At 34.9% G+C, this 24,411-nt stretch overlaps 2 protein-coding genes across 2 annotated transcripts; both read left to right on the top strand.

Annotated features, from left to right (window-relative positions):
• The first annotated feature begins 258 nt into the window (after positions 1–258).
• smarcd2 (SWI/SNF related BAF chromatin remodeling complex subunit D2) lies at positions 259–12,772 on the top strand. The gene is made up of 13 exons (XM_073828119.1): positions 259–625; positions 2,678–2,874; positions 3,710–3,752; positions 3,837–3,959; positions 4,624–4,743; positions 5,389–5,484; positions 7,310–7,411; positions 7,876–8,037; positions 9,473–9,570; positions 9,849–9,984; positions 10,715–10,837; positions 10,925–11,026; positions 11,213–12,772. Exons 1-13 carry the CDS (start codon positions 458–460, stop codon positions 11,264–11,266), a joined length of 1,524 nt encoding a protein of 507 aa, XP_073684220.1. The 5' UTR covers positions 259–457; the 3' UTR covers positions 11,267–12,772.
• Positions 12,773–15,681: 2,909 nt separating this feature from the next.
• Positions 15,682–22,168, top strand: psmc5 (proteasome 26S subunit, ATPase 5). Its single transcript, XM_073828179.1, has 12 exons — positions 15,682–15,765; positions 16,308–16,379; positions 17,165–17,234; positions 17,362–17,459; positions 17,562–17,618; positions 18,427–18,657; positions 19,210–19,336; positions 20,978–21,168; positions 21,394–21,492; positions 21,612–21,722; positions 21,827–21,913; positions 22,032–22,168. Exons 1-12 carry the CDS (start codon positions 15,742–15,744, stop codon positions 22,083–22,085), a joined length of 1,221 nt encoding a protein of 406 aa, XP_073684280.1. The 5' UTR covers positions 15,682–15,741; the 3' UTR covers positions 22,086–22,168.
• Positions 22,169–24,411: the final 2,243 nt, after the last annotated feature.

The following is a 24,411-nucleotide window of genomic DNA, read 5'->3' as shown; positions in this document are numbered from 1 at the left end:
TCCTAACAACAAATTGAGCATCTACCAGTTATTAAAGGGTATGAGCTGCATTACCATATTCGAAACAAAAAACCTTCTTTGTACACCAAAATGTGAGAATGGAAGACGTTACAATGCATAAGCTGTCGTCTAGGTTGGAGGATTTCAAGGGAAAGTTATTTGGCAACCCAGAGGGAGGAGATCTGAGAAGCCACACACACTGATAACTGTAGACATTGGTCAGGCTCTTAAAATGTTGTTGAGAGGCAACCATTAAGATAAATGTGGGTTTGACATGCTTGTAGAGGAAGAGATGACACACTCAACCGACATCGATCGACAATTAGAGTCAGGGGAATTTATAACGTTAGATATCTGAACGCGATGTGATCACGCGAAACTTTTAAGTTGTTTTGAGTGACTCAGTAACGATTTTGGATTTGTTTCTCAATTATTAGCCGGAAATAAATGATTTAAAATGGCTTCTAGGTCGGGTTTATCAGGTTTCCACGTCAACCCCAGCACCCCAATAAACCCCGGTATGAACCCCATGAACCCGGGTCACAGCAGCGCAATGAGAATGACAGCAATGCCGCAGAATTCACCCTACAGAGGGATGGGTAGTACCCCGAACCAGTACCTCCAAGTAAGTGACGAAACCACTCTGTATTTGTTCTCTGAAGCGTTTAGCATCACGCCATTGCTTCAGTCTTATAGGAATATAGGAAGTGTCATTGCAATAGCAGCTATGACGATGTAATAGCACATTTATGACAATAAACATAAAAGGTTGCTTCTGTACAGAAAAAAATAAAGAGAAAAGGCTGAAATTTTGAGTTAATTATGTTAAAAAGTACTTTATAGTGAGGCCATCGAAGAACAAACTAACTTACTTCCGCGTTTGAGTCCCACCATGAACACAACGCGCGTGTTTTACTTTGAATATGTTACCTGCAAACAGTCCTGTCACTAACAAAAAGTGTCATAATAATGCTGTTTTTTTTTTTTGTAATATATCATGGTAATACTATTATGTTTGGACTGGACATATACCATTGTAATACCAAGTTGTTTAAACATAAAACATAGTAATAGGCTACTATTGAATTTACTGCGCCTTTGAGTATTACGCAAATGCGTGTATATGAATATGGTATCCATTAACTCTTTGTCTCATGAAATAATAAAGTTAAAAACCATCTAATATCATCACTGTACCGTGATATTTTTGATAACACTTTACAATAAGGTCCTATATTTAACATTATTACTTAATTCTGTCATCATTTACTCACCTTACAGTTGTTCCAAAACTGCCCCAAAATGAAAATTCTGTAATCATTTACTCAAGATCAAGTTGTTTGAAACCTGTATGAGTTTTTTTTTCTTCTGTTGAGCACAAAAGAAAATGTTTTGAAGAATGATGGTAATCAAACATGTGATGGTAGCCACTGGCTTTCATAGTATTTTTTCCAAAAGAAAGAAACTCATACAGGTTTGAAAACTTGATGGTGAGTAAATGATTACAGAAATTTGTGAACTATCACTTTAGTAAATGATCAAAAAATTAACCAAGAATAATAAGTGCTTTAGAATTTTATATTGTTAGTTCTTGTTAACTAATGTACACTATCAATTAAAAGTTTTTGAACAGTAAGATTTTTTGTGTTTTTGAAAGAAGTCTCTTCTGCTCACCAAGCCTGCATTTATTTGATTCGAAATCAGCAAAAGTAGTAATTTTGTGAAATATTTTTACAGTTTAAAATTGTTTACTGCTTTCTTTTTGAATACATTTTTTAATAATGTAATCTATTCCCGTAAACAAGTCTAAATTTTCAGCATCATTACTCAAGTTTTCAGTGTCACATGATCTTTCAGAAATCATTCAAACATGCTGATTTGCTGTTCAAGAAATGTTTTATTATTATTATTATTATTATTATTATTACTATTATTATTATCAATATATAAAACTGTTGAATACATTTTTCCAGGATTCTTTGATTAATAAAAAGATCCAAAGATCAGCATTTATCTGAAATGAAAAGCTTTTGTAAGATTATGCACTATACTGTTCAAGAGCTTGGAGTCAGTATAATTTTTTTAGAAGTAATTATAGAAATTAATACTTTTATTTAGCAAGGCTTCTTTAAATTTATCAAAAGTGATGATAAAGACATTTATGTTAATGTCACAAGTTAGATAAATGCTGTTCTTCTGAACGTTCTATTAATCAAAGAAACCTGAAAAAAGCCTACTCAGCTGTTTTTAACATAATAATAATAAATGATTTTGAGAAAAAAATCAGAGTATTAGAATGTTTTATGAAGGCTCATGTGATAAGTAATAATACTGAAAATTCAGCTTTGAAATCACAGAAATGAATTACATTTTAATTAATTAATACAATTAAAGTGTATTAAAATAGAAAACAGTTATTTTAAATAGCAAAAATATTTAAAAAATGTACTGTTTTGCTGTACTTTGGATCAAATAATTGCAGGCTTGGTGAGCAGAAGAGAATTCTTTACTGTTACTGTTAAAAACTTTTTTGACTGTAGTTCTACTGTATTTTACCATATTTTTGATATGTAATCCTATATAAAATTTCAGATTTGCCATACTTTACCTATAATAACAGTCTGCTATTTGTTAGTGTCACAATAATAATACTCAATCCCTACAATCGTACCCACAGCGTCCAAGTATGTCACCCAGCCGAGGAATGCCAATGGGGGGCATGGGGTCTATGGGTTCCCCTCTGCCTGGTCCGTCCTATAGCAGTGCCATGGCAATGCGACCCGGGATGCCTCAAGCTGCAATGGACCCTGCCCGAAAGAGACTCCTTCAACAGCATCAGCAGCAGCCTGGGGGTCTTATGGGTCCAAGAAGGGGGTTAGTAAATTTAGTATCAATATTTGTGCCTCTATGGCACAAATATGGGTTTTACCATAGAACAGGATGTCAAGTATGATGTTAACTCTTAGCTATTCTTCTAAAGCTTAAAAAGCAGCATAAAAAGTGTCTAATACAGAACCCAAAGTGTCATCTGTCACCAGATAGGCGTTTGTCTCTGAAGACCAAAGACTTCTTTGTCCTTGTAAATCAGAGACTCATTTGTTTCATTTTGCCAAAGAAGCATAGCATAGCTGTGCATTTAAAAAATGGTTTAAAGATGTCTCATGATATTAGCTAGAAGGCATGGCATTTTGAACACCACAGAATGGGAATTTATTAGTTGCTCACTCTCATGTCTTTCCAAATCTCTGTGACTTTCTTTATTCTGTCAGGACCTGAGCCAAAATCTAGTTTTATTTTTTGTATGAATCAATAATTAATTGTATGAATGAATTTTCCCTTTTCATGTACTTCAATGGGTTATAAGCAGGCCCAAATGGAATTGGTTAATTTTTAATAATTTTTTTTTTTTTTTTTTTGCTTTTTTCTTACAGATTTTGGTTGGCAGTATTGATTTAAACATGTTATATAACTAAAAGTTTAAATAACTAAGCATTTGAGCTCAATCAGAATTTGATGAACGATGCAGAATTTACAACTTTTTAAAGCATAATAATTGTTTCATTCTTAATTTTAAGAGGACAAAGTTTATTTAAGAATATTTATGTGGCATACACTTCAGTACTTTACACTGCACACTGTAATTGAAATAATATTTTAACATATGTTCTTGTTGAGTCATGTTTCTTACACATCTGCTCTACATTTTCAGGGTGAAGAGGCGTAAGATGGCTGACAAAGTCCTCCCTCAAAGGGTGAGTTTAACCAGAATAATATAAATCAGAGTTTTTTTTCTAATGTTGAAGTGCATAGTTTCTCATGATTTTGGTGTTCTTCAGATCAGGGATCTGGTCCCAGAGTCTCAGGCTTATATGGACCTTCTGGCTTTTGAGAGAAAGCTGGACCAGACCATTGCTCGCAAACGAATGGAGATACAAGAGGCTATCAAAAAGCCCATCACGGTAGATGTGGTAGACTGGAGTTTATTCTTAGTTCAGCTACATTACAGATCTAGTTTACCTAATAAAGTCATTATTTACTCGACCTCATGTCATTGCAAACCTTCATTATTTTTATGGTAACACTTTAGAATAGGTAACACTTATTCACAATTAACTACAACTTTTCCCTCAATAAATTCCTAATTTGCTGCTTATTAATAGTTAGTAAGGTAGTTGTTAAGTTTAGGTATTGGGTAGGATTAGGGATGTAGAATAAGGCATTAATATGTGCTTAATTAGTACTAATAAATGGCCAATATTCTATTAATATGCATGCTGATAATTCGTAGTTATTAGTGAATAAGTGTTACCTATTCTAAAGTGTTACCATTTTTATTTAAATTTTCAAGATATTTAAAAAAAATTTGTTAACCAAACCAAGTTTTAATGACCAATGACTTTCATTGCAAAGAGACATTCCTCAAAATATCTTCTTTTTTGTTCCACAAAAGAAAGTAAGTCACACAGATTTGGAGCAAGTAAATAATAATAGAATTTTAATTTTGGGGGGAAATGTCCTTTACCACTCACATTTTTGTAGGAAGAGTAAAAATCTATTTAATGTTTTAATAAGTAGATTTATTATGTGTTTATTACCTCAATGCTCTTTGTTCTACTCATCCAGCAAAAACGCAAATTGAGGATCTACATTTCTAACACCTACACGCCTGCCAAGCCAGAAGGGGAGGAGGCTGAAAAAGTGTCATCCTGGGAACTTCGAGTGGAAGGCAAACTTCTGGAGGATGTACGTAATGAGTTTGATTATATGTTTGTGAATTTGCATGTATGTGAAGCAAGGTGATGGGTCATACAGTGGAGAATTCCATTTACTGGCAAAGTAACAGCTTTAGATAAAGCTGAATGTGTCGCCCCTATGCTTAATGCTTTTTATTTGGCAGTCTTGAGTCTCTTGGTCTGTTGGCCAGCTTAACTGCACTGGCTCATGTCCTCAGTTCACTCCTTCAAACCAGATGTGCTCTAAGTTGTTCCATGTTCCCAAAGTCTAAGGAGAAGGAATTGAAACTTTAGCCCACTTCGTGAAATTAGTCCAAAAAAAGTGTATATTTGCCAGCTAAAGGCCTCTGGCTGTGCTGCCGCCACATGAAAAGAGGAAACGGCTCTTTCTTTTTTGCACTTTTTCTGGCTCAGTGGTCATAAGTTGAGTGGTATTGCAAAGGGAGGGACAGGCGAGGTATTGCGCAAGCACGTACTGGCGCAATAGCTGTTTGTGTCTGAGTGTGTGCTGCTTCTAAAATAACTCCCCCCGGTGCGGTCAGCTCTAAACAATGCAGTATCAATCAACGGCATGAACGCATTGAAAGAAACGTCTTGTGTTCTCTTTTTCCCCTTTTCCCTACTTATTTCTGTCTATCTTTTTCTTTTTCCTTAGCCAGGGAAACAGAAACGAAAGTTTTCATCCTTTTTTAAAAGCCTGGTCATTGAACTGGACAAAGAACTTTATGGCCCAGACAACCACTTGGTAGAGGTATGAAATTATAGTGCTATATGTTCATATTTTAATATATGGGTTTTAAAAGAGGCCTAGAGGCCTGTCAAGGTACATCTATATCCAGTTGAAGTCAAAAGTTTACATACACATTTCCGAATCTGCAAAATGTTATGACCTGAATAGGATATTTCACATAAAATATCTACATATAGTCCACAACAGAAAATAAGAGTTGAATTTATAAAAATGACCCCGTTTAAAAGTTTACATACACTTGCTTCTTAAAGGAGTAGTTCACTTTCAGAACTAAAATTTACAGATAATGTGCTCACCCCCTTGTCATCCAAGATGTTCATGTCTTTCTTTCTTCAGTCGTAAAGAAATTATGTTTTTTGAGGAAAATATTTCAGGATTTCTCTACATATAATGGACTTCTATGGTGCCCCCGAGTTGGTACTTCCAAAATCGGTTATTTTCTAAAAACATTTACAATTTATATACTTTTTAATCTCTACACAGAGTATACACAGAGCTAGACAAGATGTGAGTTTGAGGTTAAAAAGTATATAAATTGTATTTTTTTTTTTTTTAAATAACTGATCGTTTTGCTAAATAAGACTTTTTAGCGGCTGTGATCGTTTAGAGACATTTAAAGCTGCAATTTGGAAGTTCAAACTCGGGGGCACCATAGAAGTCCATTATATGGAGAGAAATCCTGAAATGTTTTCCTCAAAAAAACATAATTTCCTTACGAAGAAAGAAAGACATGAACATTTTGTTAATTATCTGTAAATTTTTGTTCTGAAAGTGAACTACTCCTTTAATACTGTGTTGATGATACCCGAATGATCCACAGCTGTGTTTTTTTTTTTTTTTTTAAAGTGATATGAGTCCTTTGTTTGTCCTGAACAGTTAAATAGCCTGCTGTTCTTCAGAAAAATCCTTCAGGTCCCACAAATTCATTTTTTTTTTTCAGCATTTTTGTGTATTTGAACCCTTTCCAACAATAAGTGTATGATTTTGAGATCCATCCTTTCACACCAAGGACAACTGAGGTACTCACATGCAACTATAACAGAAGGTTCAAACACTTACTGATGCTTCAGAAGGAAACCTGTTGCATTAAGAGTCGGGGGGTGTAAACTTTTTCAATTTAACTTATTTTGTCTTCTGGGAAACATGTAAGTATCTTCTGTAGTTCCGAAGGGCAGTACTAAATGAAAAAAAAAATATTTAGGCAAAATAAGAAAAAATTACACATTGTCATTCTGTTCAAAAGTTTACGCCCCCAGGTCTTAATGCATAGTTTTATCTTCTGAATTATCAGTGAGATTTTGAACCTTCTATAATAACCTTCCATAGTCCCAGAGTCCCTCAGTTGTCCTCAGAGTGAAAAGATGGATCTCAAAATCATACAGTCATTGTTGGAATGGGTTCAAATACAGAAAAATGCTGGAAAACCACAGAATTTGTGGGACCTTATGGATTTTTTTGAAGAACAGCGGGCAGTTTAACGGATCAGGACAAGCAAGGGACTCATGAACTAATATCACTAAACAAAAAAAAACACAGCTGTGGATCATTCAGGTAACAACACATGACTGACATAAAAAAGGATGGGGTGTCAGTGGTTCTTTGTGTAAAGAGGTGTGTTATTATTTTCTTTTTTACCACGTCAGCCCAAAATGTAATACCTGAGTTAATATCTCCCACAATATATGTAAATCTTCCTAAATCCTGATAATCACAATGACCTCATCAAACACAACATGAAAATTCTGTCATCATTTACTCGCATGTACTGTCTTGCAGTAAATTCGGTCTTTATATCTGTCGTCATGTCTTTTTCTGTGTATCTTAGTGGCACAGAATGCCTACAACTCAGGAGACAGATGGATTTCAGGTGAAGAGACCAGGGGATGTGAATGTGAAATGTACTCTCCTTCTCATGCTAGACCACCAGGTATCACATACACATCACATACACATCTGTGTCTCACACACACACACACACACACACACACACACACACACACACACACACACACACACACACATATATATATATATATATATATATGCTATATATATCAGGCTTCAAAATGCCATCAAAATGAACATAAATGCAAGATAAGGTGCAACAAAATGTTCCTGCATAGTAATACATCTATTCCAGTTGTTGCAATCTAAAGTGAAATATGAAAATTAATGAAAATTGTCAATTACAGTATTACATTTAGGTCTACACATTTTGTGTGTTGTTTTTAGAAGTATAACTTTGAGCTTTAGAACCATATGAACGTATGAATCCAATGGCTAATTAGATGTATGTTGATTTGTCACCAGTGATTGAATGAATGGAAATTTGAACAAGAATATATTTTTTTAAATCTTGTATTATCTTACTTCTCTTGCTATTTTACTTAGCCTCCGCAGTATAAGCTTGATCCACGTCTGGCTCGGCTGTTGGGGGTGCACACTCAGACCAGAGCCAGTATCATGCAGGCCCTGTGGCTCTACATCAAAAACAACAAGCTCCAAGACTGCCATGAGAAAGAGTACATTAACTGCAACCGGTACTTCAGACAGGTACCCAAAATGTACCCTAACTTGTTCTCACAATTCTTTAACACCCAAAACACTGAGGTTCAGTTTAAAACTCATGAGAAAAGAAAAACTCTGCAGAAACCATAGTATCTAAGCTTTGCATTTGGCACTGTCTGCCACAACATGCCTTCACTCGCCTCTAAGCCATTGGTATTATTGGCACAGCTGTGCATTGGTTCACATCCTACCTAAGCGATAGATAGCAATTGGACTTTTTTCCAGAAATAGAAATTTTCCACTGCTTCTGACATATCAACAGAGGCATCCCCCAAGGCTCGGTTCTTGGCCCACCTGTCTTTGTAATCTGTATGCTTCCACTTAATCAGAATTCTTTGAACCGAAGGAATCAGATTACTTGGTTTTACTTTGCCCCTGTTATGCTGACACTAAAAACTGCATTAGCTCTCACATTGCTTCTGTCCTTCTTCTTAATGTCAGATCTTCAAACTGGCAAAGTATACAAGTAAGCAAGACCCAAGACAAATGTAGAGACATGGGACTGTATGACAGAAATGTTCTAACTCAGAATCCTATCCATCTTTAGAAACCAGCATGTTAATTATACTCAGCAAATAGAACTTTTTTTTAATCTTATGTGTAGAATTAAGATAGGAGGTTTCTTTAATATAGCTCCAGAATATAATGGAGTGTACTAGTTTGCATCCCATTTAAATGATAGATGGAAATTGCATTTTTTTTTTTTTCAGAAATAGAAATTTTCCACTATTCCTGACCTGTCAGCAGACGTGTCCCCCAGGGCTCAGTGCTCGGCCCACCTCTCTTTGTAGTCTGTATGCTCCCACTTAATCAGAATTCTTTGAAAAGAAGGAATCAGATTACTTGTTTTCACTTTGACCCCTATTATGCTGACACCAAAGCTGCATTAGCACATGCATTGCTTCTATCTTTCCTCCCAATATCAGCTTTCTTCAAACTGCCCATGCATACAAGGAAGCAAGACCCAAGACAAATGTAGAGACATGTCATTGTATAACAGAAACATCCTAACTCAGAATCTTATCCATCCTTAGAAACCATGGTAATGTTACTTAGCAAATAGAACTTTTTTAGGTTTTATGTGAGGAATTAAGATAGGAGGTTTCTGTAATACAGCTTCAGAATATTATGAAGTGTATTGGTTCTCATCCTACCTAAGTGATAGATAGATAGATAGATAGATAGATAGATAGATAGATAGATAGATAGATAGATAGATAGATAGATAGATAGATAGATAGATAGATAGATAGATAGATAGATAGATAGATAGATAGATAGATAGATAGATAGATAGATAATTATATTAATTAATTATAATTATTGCATGCTTCATGCAAAGCCAACCAAGTGATTAATCATGAACTCAGTGGTTATAAACTGAGCCATGAAACTGAACTGAACTGCTGTAATCCTGCAGATTTTTAGCTGCCCCAGGATGAGATTTTCAGATATTCCCATGAAGCTTGCCAGCCTCCTTCAGCACCCCGACCCCATTGTCATCAATCATATGATCAGGTGTGTGCTTGTGGTTCCCATTCTCAATGTTATCTTTTCTTGCTCAACAGTTACTTTACATGGTCTTTTGTCAGAAAAGCAACTCCAGTGCTGGTGAAAAAAATACTATTGAATTTAAGATTTTTGGTATATATTTCTCATATAATTCTCATACTTCCATTTGCTTGTAGTTTTATTACTATTCTCATCTAAAATGTGTAAAATTGTATATATAGATGTGTCAACTTGCCTGAATATTGTTGCTAAAAGGCTGCTTAATTTCTGTTTCATTTTGTCAGTGTGGATCCCAATGATCAGAAGAAGACTGCATGCTTTGATATCGATGTTGAGGTGGACGACCCTCTGAAGGCTCAGATGACCAGCTTCCTGTCATCCACCACTAATCAGCAGGAGATCACTGCCCTGGAGATGAAGGTGTGTGTGCAAGGTCATAAATGACAGCACATGTACACTACCAGTCAAAAGTTTTTAAAGAGTAAAAACTTAAGTCTCTTCTACTCACGAAACCTGCATTTATTTGATCCTATGTACAGCAAAATCAGTAAAATTTTGAAATATTTTTACCATTTAAAATAATTGGTTTCTATTTCAATATATTTTAAAATGAAAATATTTTTAAAAATGTATTCCTGTGATTTCAGGTTTCTTTGATGAATAGAAAGTTCAGAAGAACAGCATTTGTCTGAAATATAAATCTTTTGTAACATTTTACTTTTAATTAATTTAAAGCATCCTTGCTAAATAAAAGTATACATTTATATACCCCCCCCCCCCCATCTCAACTGTTTTAAACAATGATGATAAATAATGTTTCTTAAACAACAATTCAGCATATTAGAATGATTTTTGAAAGATCATGCGACTGCAGTAATGACGCTAAAAAATTTAGCTTTGATCACAGGAATAAATTACATTTTAAAACATATTCAAATAGAAAGCTGTTTTTTAAATAGTAAAAATATTTCATAGTTTTACTGTTTTTGCTGTACTTTGGATCAAATAAATGCAGGCTTGGTGAGCAGAAGAGACCTCTTAAAAATCTTACTGTTCAAAGACTTTTGACTGATAGTGTAAATTAGTTTCCACCCATTTTGAAGTAATATAAAGGGGCTATTTCTAACCAAACATTTACATTCTCATTAAGATCCATGAGACTATTGAATCCATCAACCAGTTGAAGACCCAGAGAGACTTCATGCTCAGCTTCAGTAACAACCCGCAGGACTTCATCCAGGACTGGCTCAAGTCTCAGAGCAGAGACCTCAAAGTACTTACAACTTCCCTTATTGGGTTTCATTCAGGCTTTATTTTTTGTCATTCGCCATTCATGGATGTTTTGTCTTGATTTATGCAGTTAATGACAGACACTGTGGGAAATCCAGAGGAGGAGAGAAGAACCGAGTTTTACCACTCACCCTGGGTCAAAGAAGCTGTTGGACGCTATGTATTCTCAAAGGTGAGCACTTGGCATTTCTTTCAATTAATTTTTTTTTCTTCAAATCAGTTACAAATACCTAGAGGGTTCTAGTTTGACTGATTATCCCTTAGTTAACTGGTAGTTGTTCTTAACAAAGTGGCTGTGTTTATGCAACTGGCCCCAGATGCTATACTATCTATAATAGTGCATTTTTTTGATTTTCAGGTCCAGCAGAGGAGACAGGAATTGGAGCAGGTACTGGGAATCCGACTCACTTAAGAATCCACAGTCACTCGAGGAACTGGCTCAACAAATACATATGAGAATGAAGCTTCATGTAGAAGTTTTGGGTGCTGGTATTGTTTGATATGTTGCACTGTCATAAACAGCTTATCAGTTACACACATTTTTAATGGTTTTACAATAACTGGAATGCTTGAGTACGCATCTGTCTCTTTGCATTCATTCTCTGATCTTCTCTTATAAATTCTGAAAATGAGCCATCCAGTTCATGATTCAGTTTGTTGACATACTCATCTTTGCTTTTATTATATCTTATTAAGCTCTCTTTTTCGTATGTTTTACAGTAAGATATACAGTACTGTAGCTTATTGGCTAAAACTGATGCAGCAGTTTCTTTTTGTTCTTACTTTCTGTATTTATAGTAGGAATTGCCAAACTTAATCTACATTTGCCATTTAGTTTTTGAAAGATTTCTAATTGTGACTGCAAAGGCTATTTTCACAAACAAATTGCACAATTTTTTTGAGTTGAGATGCAGTTACTTATAATTAAGTAGACTAGTAATGAAAATACAATGTTTTGCTTCTATTTTCAATATTGTGGATTTTTCCATTTGGTCTCTCAGGAAAATATGTGCTGCACTGCGTTCAAGAGCCATGTTTTTGTGTTTCCACCCCAACAGGAAATCCAGCACATTTGGTTGTCCAGCTGTTTTAGTTCAGTGCACCAGACTTTCTGTCTTTCATATTGTTAGCGTGTTTACAGATTTTTTTTTTTATTTAGTGTTGGAAGTCAGCTGAAGTGGTAGAGACCTTACAGCAGTGACCGAATTTGCAAAAGGTAGTGCTTCGGGTGTTTAAACCATCAGCATATTCCTTTTTTTTTTTGTTTCAAGTATTCAAAGCCATATTTTTTACTTTCTAATAAGTAGTTCAGTTCAGTGTGTACTTTTACATTCCAAACAGCTGATGGAAAGTTTCTGTTTGAGTTGGATTTAATATGTGGAGTGGACATTCATATTGGTGTGTTTTTGAGTATTGATGACAGCAAGTTGAATTTTCCATTAAGGAATACAGCAGGTTCAAGTTAAGCCCTATGGACAGTGTTTAGTTCATGCTGCTTATTACCACAGAAAATACTTTTGACTTTTCAGTTCATAAAGCAGCCAAAAACAAAATGTGTTGACATTTATGTACTTAAAATGACATTCAGACTTTTTAAATGCATCTCTGAGGGACAAGCTGAAACAATTTTGTGTTAATCGACAGCATGTCACAGATGTTGTCCATAGAGCTGAAGTCTGAATGTTTTGTTTATAGCTGAATTACTCAGACAGTATTAATGCTGATCTGAAATGCAAAAATCTCTTGTACCTTGTGAGTGGATAAAGCCTTTTTTGTTTAAATGCAGTTTACAACTTAAGTTCTGTTTTATATTTTTGTATCAATCAAATGCTTACCTTTTGTACTTTTTTACTGGGAAATTGAAGTATTTTAAACAATAAAGTTTTTTTCATAAAGGGGAATTCACATGTGAATGCATTTTTGATCATAAGCATTTCTTGAATTACATTTGACTGTTAACCTAAAGGAATATTAAATAGATAAAATATTTAATACAAAAGTAAGAAGACCAGGTGTGTTTCTGTCTCCTAGAACGGACTGTTTGCTACAGTAGATAAAGCCAAACCCTGATCATGTTGATGCATGTATTGTCTGTAGTCCTGGTTAATCTGGTAATACCTGTCTCCATTCTACAGACCTGTTCTACAGATTTGGAGAGGTGCGTTTAAGAACTGTTTTGCTGGGGCCCTCATAGTTACACCTTGTAACACAAGACGAATGTGGGAGACTTGAGATGGATAGACTCCTGCAGACAGATTGCACAAAAGAAGCGAAACACAAAACAAAAAATGGTCATGAAAGAATAAGTTTGAACATCATATTGTTCATCTGTTTGTTAAAGCTATTGCAATCTAAAAAGTATAATAGGGTTCAAGTTTTACCTCATAATATGGCAAGCTGTGTTAACATTTAATCCTTAAAACACACTAAAATCTATTTTCATGCTACTGGTACTTATGTTAGCTACTACTTTCTTTTCCATTAAATACTGGTACTTATTCACTTGCTGCTTGTGCTTATTCTTTAGATACTAGTACATTTTTAGAAGATTCTAGTTCTTATTATTAGATACTGATACATATTCATTAGATATTACTACCTACTAAACAGATAGTACTTATTAGATACTAGTACTTATTTTAATGGTGACTTCAAAGTAACGCATTTCAAATTTTACATTTTTACAATTAGATTTTTATGGGGATCTGTCATTCAGATATCAACTATTTAGTTTTGACTGGTATTTATTCTAATCATGACTAGTACTTTTTCAAAATACTAGTAGTTATTCATTAGGTATTATTACTTATTTTTTAGATACTAGTACTTAATCATACAAGGGTACTTTTCCCTCAAAAAATTAAAATTGGATGTTTATCTGCTTACCCCCAGGCCATCCAAGATGTAAGTGACTTTGTTTCTTCAGTAGAACACAAACGGAGATTTTTTAACTCAAACCGTTGCAGTCTGTCAGTCATATAATGGCAGTCAATGGTTACCAAATCTTAAAGAGTAAAAAAACATACACAGACAAAACAAAATGAAACCCTGCGGCTCGTGACGATACTTTGAGGTCTTAAGACACATAACGATCAGTCTGTGCAAGAAACTGAACGGTATTTATATCATTATTTACCTTTGATCCACCGGAACGTTCAGCTTTGTGGAGCGCGTTTACATCAGCCGGTACGCGACACATCAACGTGCTCTGAGCAATCCCAGATGAGTTCACACAAGGAAACATAATCTTTTAATTTTTAAACGGTTGCCAGAATCAGGATAAGCTCAAGTAATTACAATTTTAAAAGGCCAATATGTACTATGTAAACAATGAGTGACGTATACGCACGGTAGATGGCTTACACGCGTGCATCTACTATGGTAGATGGACCGCAAAGCTGAACGTTTCGGTGGATCAAAGGCAAATAATGATAAAAATACTGTTCAGTTACTTGCACAGAATGATTGTTATGTGTCTTAAGACCTCAATGTATCGCCACGAGTCACAGCGTTTAATTTGGTTTTGTCTGTGAATGTTTTTTTTACTCTTAAAGATTTGGTAACCATTGACTGCCATTATATGACTGGCAGACTGCAACGGTTTGAGTTAAAAATCTGGGTTTGTGTTTGTGTAAAAAAAATCAGTTGTGACTTTAAAGGTAAGAATTGTTACTAGTAACAATTAAAAAAGATACTAGTGTCTCATAATAAATGAAAGTAATCTGATGAATAACTAGTATCTATTAAATCGTATGTACTACTATGTAAAAAATGTAGTAGTATTTAATAAATATATACTAGTAATAAATACTCACTACCAACTAGTAGGCCTATATATTCCATTATCCACGATGCATCAACAATCGGCCATATTGGTGGCACTGAACATTAACAATGCCACTGAACCAAACAAAACACGCATATTTTGCTGATTACTGCTGCTAAAAATAGTCAATTATTGTAATGCTTTGGGCTGCACTAATCGGTTGGACCGGGAGAAACATTTGGTGTACTATAAACTGCCAAAAGTTATAACAAATCAAGGTGAAGAGTGCAAAAAACTTTCTGAGAACAAAAGGCATTTGTGGTTGGCCAAAATGAAGCAGGATTTCCTGGGCAAGTATCTTGACAACATTCGTGTTTGTTCTTATCATTTTCAGCTAGGTGAAATATTAGGCCAATATCTCAATTAAAACTTCTCGTACGTATCTTTACCACATATTAACTTTAGTTTGTCAAAATATTCTTTACTATACTTCTTCTCTATTATGATTTAGCAGCTTCCACATGTTTTTTCCATGGTTTAGACAGCATAAATTAGCAGAACGATGTATTCAGTAGTACATTAACCATGCAATGCATGCTGTTGTTTACATCCAAGTATCACCAGTATGGCCGTGCATCCGAGTATGTGTTGGTATGTGAATGACGGATCACCATATAAGTCAATGGCAAACAACTGAATAGTTACTAGACACTTTTGAATGAAATACTACTTTCTAATGAATAAAGCACTAGTATCTTTAAAAAGTAGTACCTAAAGAATGAACACTAGTAGCTAATTAAGTACTAGTACCCAATGGAACAGATACTAGATGCTACAAAAATAAGTACTAGTAGCATAAAATACAGTAGTATTGTACTAGTGTCTAGCATGAAATTAGACACTAGAACATTTTAAAGCCTATTAATGTTAAAACGGCATGCCATACTCTGACTGTCCACTTACCTTTACCAATTCCGTATTATTCCTCGTGGTTAAATGTAACAACAGTAACTCTCCAGCGTGATGTTGGCGCTAGAGATCTCATCCTTCAGTCTGCATTCTGCCCGAGAAAAACCAAGCGGAAGTAACGCCGCTGACGGCCGGAAGTTTGTTTATTCAAGATGGCGCTGGACGGGATCGAGCAAGTGAGTGATATTTTGTGGTAAATTATGAAATATGAACAGCACAGGTAGCTACGTCATATAAGTCAGCATCACGTATTGTATATGAGGAACGTGCTGTGATTGTTGTGTTAGGAAATATAAGATAGAATGGCTGACTTTAAGACGCGTTTGTTCGGAATGAAGCAGAGTTTGCTGTCTCATTGTGTCACACTAACTAGGGTTGATCATAACATGGGATAACATGTCAACTAATGAATGCTACCTTGCGAAATCAATGATAATAACAATAGAAATCTTCCATGTCTAATAGAAGGAGATTACATTTTCGATAATCACATCTCTAATCAGAATTCAGAATCTAAATCGCTTATGTCATCAACAAAATCGATCATAACAGAAATCTCTACTCTCGAAGCATAACATGAGAAATATCTCATTACTGGTCATAACATGCTAAATGTAGCATTTTTGAATCATCACTTTACTCCACCTGGCACTGTTTTACACTACCTGACCCCACTGTATGTTATTATTAATAATATTGTTATTATTATTTTTTCCAGATGGATGTTGAGGACAGTAAAGGAGGCTCTGGTCTCCGACAGTATTACCTGTCTAAAATTGAGGAACTTCAGGTAAGTATATCTATGAAATGTTTAGTTTGGCAAACACACAGTTTAATCTGTAGATGTTAAAGCCCTTTGTGAAAAGGAGTACACTTTAGCACATTTTAAATATTTAAATATTATTGTCATTGCATATTTGTAATGATAAAGCAGCAATCTGGAATATTTAAAATATTTTCCACAACGATAAATTTAAACATAATGATTTAAAATGTACATTAAAATCGTATGTGGCCTTTTGTTTCATATATGTGACCCTGGACCACAAAACTGGTCATAATTTTAGAAATTAGGATTTACACATCTTCTGAAAACTGAAAAAAATAAGCTTTCCATTGATGTATGGTTAGTTAGGATAGGACAATATTTGGCCGAGAAAATCTGGAATCTGGAATCTGAAAACAAATCTTTAAAAAAAAATTACCTTTAAAGTTTTTCAAATAAAGTTCTTAGCAATGCATATTACTAATCAAAAATTAAGTTTTGATGTATTTATGGTAGGAAAATTACAAAATATCGTCATGGAACTTGATCTATACTTAATATCCTAATGATTTTTGGCATAAAAGAAAAATTTTGAACCTTACAATGTATTTTTGGCTATTGCTACAAATATACCCATGTTACTTAAGATTGGTTTTGTGGTCCAGGGTCACATATATTATATTATTTCCAAGTACAGTTTATTAAAAATATATGTTTAGAAATAAAATACAAATGCACATTTGATAAAAAATTAATCTTCTTTTTCATAATGTTATGATATATCTAAATGTGCTTATCTCTTTACTCAGTTGACAGTGAATGACAAAAGCCAAAATCTCAGACGTCTGCAGGCTCAAAGGAACGAGTTAAATGCCAAGGGTAAAGCATTTTCAACCAAGTTTCTCTTGAATGTCACTTTGTAGTGTTCAAATGCATATGCAAAATAGAGTATGTTCAAAATGTCATAAGTATGACATGACAGTATGTGTTGTGCTGTTTCTTTTAGTCCGCCTCCTGCGTGAGGAGCTTCAGCTGCTGCAGGAGCAGGGCTCTTATGTAGGAGAGGTGGTGAGAGCCATGGACAAAAAGAAAGTGCTTGTCAAGGTTTGACAGCCAATATTATCTGCTTATTTCATGAGCATGAGTTGTGTTGAGATGTTACAGTACAGTTTTTGTTAATTATTTGTATTTATACTTTGTTTTTAGGTGCACCCTGAAGGAAAGTTTGTGGTGGATGTGGATAAGAACATTGATATAAATGACGTAAGTGTTTTGTTTGAGAGTTTTACTAAGGCTGGTTAATTAATTAAATTATGATCATGATTATTAATCACAATTGTTCTCATTTGAGAAGTTTCAATTTACATTTTAGCACAATTATTGCACTTTTTAGTGTAAGCACAAATTAAAAGAATGTGAGCTCTTATACTGTAAAGGGGTTATTTTACCTCATCTAGTTTCCTGGTATATTCCATTTATATCATATACATTAACACAGTCTCTACATTATAAAAAAGCTTAAACAGGGAAATTGCTAAACAAAATTAAATAAAAATAAATGTTGATGATATTAGCATTTTTTATTAAAACAAACAAAAATACTTTGTGTTGTTACACATTGAGGTTGCACTTATTCAGCGACCACATTTGCCAAAAAATTGTTAAGATTCATGAAAAACAATATAGTTGATATTCATGTTCGGATTTATTATGGTTCATCAAAATGTATCCATTTGGGAGAAATACTCTGATTGGGGGATTTCAAACTCTGATCTGGCAACCCCAGAGATGAAAGTCTATGGACCCTCGTTTCCAATACAACATGATGACACTGTCAAATGGAATATATATAATTATTATTAATTCATCATAAGAAGCCAAAAGTTTGATCACAAATTACAATTAATTGTGTATCCCTAGTTTTTATTGACATAAATGATACCTCAGAATTTCGATAAGAAGTTACAGTTTTTGCCTGGTGGCTCATAAAATAGAAAAAAAATCAACTTTTACTGACATTGTAGCTTTTTGTGTTAATATTGATAGTAAACTGAATTCTCATTTCCAACAGGTAACTCCAAATTGCCGTGTAGCACTTCGAAATGACAGTTACACACTTCACAAAATCCTGCCAAACAAAGTTGACCCACTTGTCTCGCTGATGATGGTAGAAAAAGTGCCAGATTCAACATATGAGATGATTGGAGGGCTGGACAAACAGATCAAGGAGATCAAGGAAGTGATTGAGCTTCCAGTCAAGCACCCAGAATTATTTGAGGCTCTGGGAATTGCACAACCTAAGGCAAGTGATGGCAAAGTGTATTCTTATTAGGTCAATCATGTAAAAGAGTGCTACCTTCTCAATAGTAGGTGTGTTGGCCTGATAGATCTGTTTCATATTTGCGAACCTGCATCATAAAACCAATCTTAAGTAGTATGGATATATCTGTAGCAATAGCCAACAATACATTGCATGGGTCAAGACTATTGATTTTTCTTTTATGCCAAAATTCATTAGGGTATTAAGTAAAGATCATGTTCCATAAAGATATTTTGTGAATTTTCCTCTGTAAATATACCAATCTAATTTTTGATTAGTAACATGCATTGCTAAGAACTTTATTTGAAACTCTTTAAAGGCAATTTTCTTTTTAGATTTTTTTTGCACCCATAGATTCCAGATTTTCAAATAGTATCTGGGCCAAATATTTTTCTGTCCTAACAAACCATACATCAATGGAAAGCTTGTTTATCTAGCTTTTAGATTATGTATACATCTCAATTACAAAAAATTCAACCTTATGACTGGTTTTGTGGTCCAGGGTCACATTTTGTAACGTGTATTGGTCTGTAGGGTGTGCTGCTGTACGGACCTCCTGGCACAGGAAAGACCTTGTTAGCCAGAGCTGTGGCTCATCACACTGACTGTACCTTCATCAGGGTGTCAGGATCAGAGCTGGTGCAGAAATTCATAGGAGAAGGTTGGTGTGCTTCCAGACAAATCACATTTTTTTTCAAGTATACACTAGCAGTCAAAAGTTTTTTTTTTTTTAATGTTTTTGTTTAAATGTTTTAAAGATTTTTAATGTTTCTTAAAGAAGTCTCTTCTGCTCACCAAGCCTGCATTTATTTGATCCAAAATACAGCATAAGCAGTAATATTGTGAAATATTTTCATTATTTGAAATAACTGCTTTCTATTTGAATATATTTTAAAATGTAATTTATTCCTGTGATCAAATCTTAATTATAGATTATAGAAATTAGTACTTTTATTTAGCAAGGATGCTTTAAATAGACAGGGTATGGAAAAGTATGGAATATATGTATTTTCCATGTATTTAAGAATGTAATGAAAATAAATTTATTGTACAAGAAATTATATTTCATGGTAGCTGTTTAGTGATTCTTTAATCATTGTCAAATGTGCACTTTTTGATTATGCAAAGTGCAGGTTATAAGCATTTTGGGTTTCTTCTCACAATATTCTACCATATTACGTAGCCTCTAGGTCTAGGACATTTGCAAAAATAAAAATACACAGACTATTAGACACCTATTGTGCCATCAGCCCATTTCCGGTGTGGTTTCTTGGCCTTCACAAAGTATGAGTTAAAGAGACCTAAAGCCTTGAAATATTGCATGCTCTCCTAGTGGAAGCCACATTTTAAACACTTTTTACAGTACCAGCCTTTTTATTGACCCTTGAACTTGGTAAATTTTATGTCATCAGCTTATTTCATGTCATGGTTTCTGCGCCACCAGAGAAGATGTGTTAAATAGGACATTATGCCTTGATATTAGAGGTAATACAATAAGAAAAGACCAATTTTAAGCAAGTAGATCTCCGTTAAGTCATGTTCATCCATGCACTCATTTTATTCATAGTGATGATTCACAAAGGAAACTCTAAGAAAATACAAATATTTACAGATGAACTACTAGTACTATATACCAAATATGTTAAATATGGTCTGAAAATCTACTGAGAGTTTTGAAATTAGACAATGGAAACGGTAGGAACCATGAATTGATTAAAAATGATGATAAAGACATTAATGATGTTACAAAAGATTTCTGTTTCAGATCTTCTGGACTTTCTATTCATCAAGGAAACCCCCAAACAATCTGAATATTAGAATGATTTCTAATGGATCATGTGACTGGTGTAATGATGATAAAAAATCAGCTTTAATATCACAGGAATAAAATACATTTTAAAATATATTCAAATAGAAACCAGTTATTTTAAATAGTAAAAATATTTCACAATTGTACTTAGTTTTTTTTTTTTTTTTTTTTTTTTTTTGCTGTATTTTGGATGAAATAAATGCAGGCTTGGTGAGCAGAAGAGACTTCTTAAAAAAAAAAAATTACTGTTCAAATACTTTTGACTGGTAGTTTATATGGCTATATATTTTCTGTAGAACCCAAAACGAGATCTTTAGGAGAATGTTCTTGCTCCGCTTTTCCTTATTAAAAAACACACATTAATCAGGGGCTGTCAAGCTCCAAAAAGGACAAAAAAATGCACCAATAATATATTTCTACATAATTCTTTGAAGCCATTCGATAGCGCTGAAAGATTTTTTTAAATTGGAAACATTTTTTGGTTGATTCTAGGAGCTCGTATGGTGCGTGAGCTGTTCGTCATGGCCAGGGAACACGCTCCCTCCATCATCTTCATGGATGAGATCGACTCCATCGGCTCATCTCGGCTGGAGGGAGGATCAGGAGGAGACAGTGAGGTGCAGAGAACTATGCTGGAGCTTCTCAACCAGCTGGATGGATTTGAGGCCACCAAGAACATCAAGGTGAGAAGCAAACAACTGTAACCTGTATGCTGATCCTAACATGAGAAGTCGCTCATCTCTGGTTTTAGAAGTTTTTGCAGAGAGAAAAGCAGATGGCGTAACTTAATACTGACTTTCCAAACATCACCACCAGGGGTGCTGTGACCAAACAAAACTACTCAAACTTACATTTATACTCAAAACTCAAAGCTTAAGTTCACTAAATATATTATTGTTTTTCCTTAGGTTATTATGGCCACAAACCGTATTGACATCCTGGACTCTGCTCTTCTTCGACCAGGCCGCATTGACAGGAAGATTGAATTTCCCCCTCCCAATGAGGAGGTAGGGTGGAATTGTTATATATTTTGAAGTACTTCTGACATCCGACTGTATTTGTATTGTCTATTATTGAAATGATAAATACTAGCAGCAACCTCACAGTGTTATGTTGTTTTCCTCAGGCCCGTTTGGACATTCTGAAGATCCACTCCCGTAAGATGAATTTGACACGTGGTATTAACCTGCGCAAGATTGCTGAGCTGATGCCAGGAGCGTCTGGTGCTGAGGTCAAGGTGAGGTCACAGTCTCAACCTGTGTGATGCAGTGCTGCGCATAATTGCAGGCATTTATGGGTGTCTACAGCACATATTCACACACTTTTGTGCTTATCTGACAGGGTGTCTGCACAGAGGCAGGGATGTATGCCCTGAGAGAGAGGAGAGTCCACGTTACCCAGGAAGATTTTGAAATGGCAGTAGCTAAGGTACTAAAAACGTTTTCAGTTGTCCTCATGATACAAATTATAATTAAACTTGCCTGTTCTTATTATGGGAAAATATTTGTTTTCAGTCTCTGATTTAAAATATGCCATATGTTTGCAGGTGATGCAGAAAGACAGTGAGAAAAACATGTCCATCAAGAAGCTCTGGAAGTAAACATAGACTCTGTAATCTGCATTTTTTTGTCTTTAAGTTGCTTTGTCACCCAAATGTATTCAAAATAAATTGTTTCTCACCTAGCATGGTCTGTTTTTCTTCAATCACATAAATTAGCAAACATTGATAATCATGTAGACCTCCACTGCATAAATGTATTTAAAGGATTAGTTTACTTTCAGAATAAGCAAAAACATTTCTTGATAATTTACTCACCCCCATGTCATCCAAGATGTTCATGTCTTTCTTTCTTCAGTCGTAAAGAAAGTAGGAAAAACATTGCAGGATTTTTCTGAATGAAGTGGACTTTAAGGTAGCCAATGTGTTGAAGATCCAAATTGCAGCATCTACAGTCGTGGCCAAAAGTTTTGAGAATGACACAAATATTAGTTTTCACAAAGTTTGCTGCTCAACTGCTTTTAGATCTTTGTTTCAGTTGTTTCTGTGATGTACTGAAATATAATTACAAGCACTTCATACGTTTCAAAGGCTTTTATCGACAATTACATGACATTTATGCAAAGAGTCAGTATTTGCAGTGTTGGCCCTTCTTTTTCAGGACCTCTGCAATTCGACTGGGCATGCTCTCAATCAACTTCTGGGCCAAATCCTGACTGATAGCAACCCATTCTTTCATAATCACTTCTTGGAGTTTGTCAGAATTAGTGGGTTTTTGTTTGTCCACCCGCCTCTTGAGGATTGACCACAAGTTTTAAGATCTGGGGAGTTTCCAGGCCATAGACCCAAAATGTCAACGTTTTGGTCCCCGAGCCACTTAGTTATCACTTTTGCCTTATGGCACGGTGCTCCATCGTGCTGGAAAATGCATTGTTCTTCACCAAACTGTTGTTGGATTTTTGGAAGAAGTTGCTGTTGGAGGGTGTTTTGGTACCATTCTTTATTCATGGCTGTGTTTTTGGGCAAAATTGTGAGTGAGCCCACTCCCTTGGATGAGAAGCAACCCCAAACATGAATGGTCTCAGGATGCTTTACTGTTGGCATGACACAGGACTGATGGTAGCGCTCACCTTTTCTTCTCCGGACAAGCCTTTTTCCAGATGCCCCAAACAATCGGAAAGAGGCTTCATCAGAGAATATGACTTTGCCCCAGTCCTCAGCAGTCCATTCGCCATACTTTTTGCAGAAGATCAATCTGTCCCTGATGTTTTTTTTTTTGGAGAGAAGTGGCTTCTTTGCTGCCCTTGACACCAGGCCATCTTCCAAAAGTCTTGGCCTCACTGTGCGTGCAGATGCGCTCACACCTGCCTGCTGCCATTCCTGAGCAAGCTCTGCACTGGTGGCACTCCGATCCCGCAGCTGAATCCTCTTTAGGAGACAATCCTGGCTCTTGCTGGACTTTCTTGGACGCCCTGAAGCCTTCTTAACAATGCAGTGGAAAGTTTTTTTCGGGATTAAGTTAATTTTCATGGCAAAGAACTATGCAGTTCATCTGATCACTCTTCATAACATTCTGCAGTATATGCAAATTGCTATTATAAAAACTTAAGCAGCAACTTTTCCAATTTCCAATATTTATGTAATTCTCAAAACTTTTGGCCACAACTGTACATGATCTCAGCTGAGGAGTTAGGGTCTTATCTAGTGAAGCCATTGGTAATTTTTTAAAAATAAAATTAAAATGTATATACTTTTTAACTACAAATGTTAATCTTGAACTTAACGCATTACATAATCACGGTGGAAAAGTCAATTGTGGTTGGCTCTTTGTCTGTGTACTCCTGTTCAAAAAGGTAGGGTGAAAAACTTCATCTCATTTTCTACTCCAGCAAGAATTGTGTGATATAAACTCGCAATTGCAAGAAAAAAAGTCAGAATTATGAGTTTATATCTCAAAATTCTGACTTTTTTTCTCAGAATTGTGAGATATAAACTCAAAATTGTGAGTTGCAATAACCTTTTTTTATTATTCAGTGGCGGAAACTATGGAAGCTTGACTTTTTCAAAATTGTGAGATACAAACACAATTGTGAGTTATAAAGTCAGAATTGCGAGAAATAAACAATTCTGAGAAATGAAGTCGCAACTGCGAGTTATGAATTGTGAGATATAAACTCGCAATTCTGTGAACATATCAGTCTTTTTTCTCCTCAGAACTGGACTTTATAACTCACAATTGTGAGTTTATATCTCACAATATTGAGTAAAAAAAGTCAGAATTGCCAGTTTATATCTAGCAATTCTGACTTTATAACTTACAATAATGCGTTTATATCTCACAATTTTGAAGAAAAAGTCATAATTGCAGCATACAAAGTTGCAATTGCGAGAAAAAAGTCAGAATTGCCAGTTTATATCTAGCAAATCT

Source organism: Garra rufa, chromosome 22 (genome assembly GCF_049309525.1).
Source record: "Garra rufa chromosome 22, GarRuf1.0, whole genome shotgun sequence".
NCBI classification, from domain to species: Eukaryota; Metazoa; Chordata; class Actinopteri; order Cypriniformes; family Cyprinidae; genus Garra; species Garra rufa.
The sequence above is the reverse complement of the archived record's forward strand: the minus strand, read 5'-3'. Positions and strand labels throughout refer to the sequence as shown.

Bases quoted from the DNA above. Each gene is read 5' to 3' on its own strand.
- smarcd2 (XM_073828119.1), top strand. From the start codon at position 458: ATGGCTTCTAGGTCGGGTTTATCAGGTTTCCACGTCAACCCCAGCACC. The intron at 3,960-4,623 runs GTAGATGTGGTA...CTACTCATCCAG, and splicing joins CTATCAAAAAGCCCATCACG to CAAAAACGCAAATTGAGGAT. The intron at 9,985-10,714 runs GTGTGTGTGCAA...ATTCTCATTAAG, and splicing joins TCACTGCCCTGGAGATGAAG to ATCCATGAGACTATTGAATC.
- psmc5 (XM_073828179.1), top strand. From the start codon at position 15,742: ATGGCGCTGGACGGGATCGAGCAA. The intron at 16,380-17,164 runs GTAAGTATATCT...CTCTTTACTCAG, and splicing joins CTAAAATTGAGGAACTTCAG to TTGACAGTGAATGACAAAAG. The intron at 21,169-21,393 runs GTGAGAAGCAAA...GTTTTTCCTTAG, and splicing joins AGGCCACCAAGAACATCAAG to GTTATTATGGCCACAAACCG.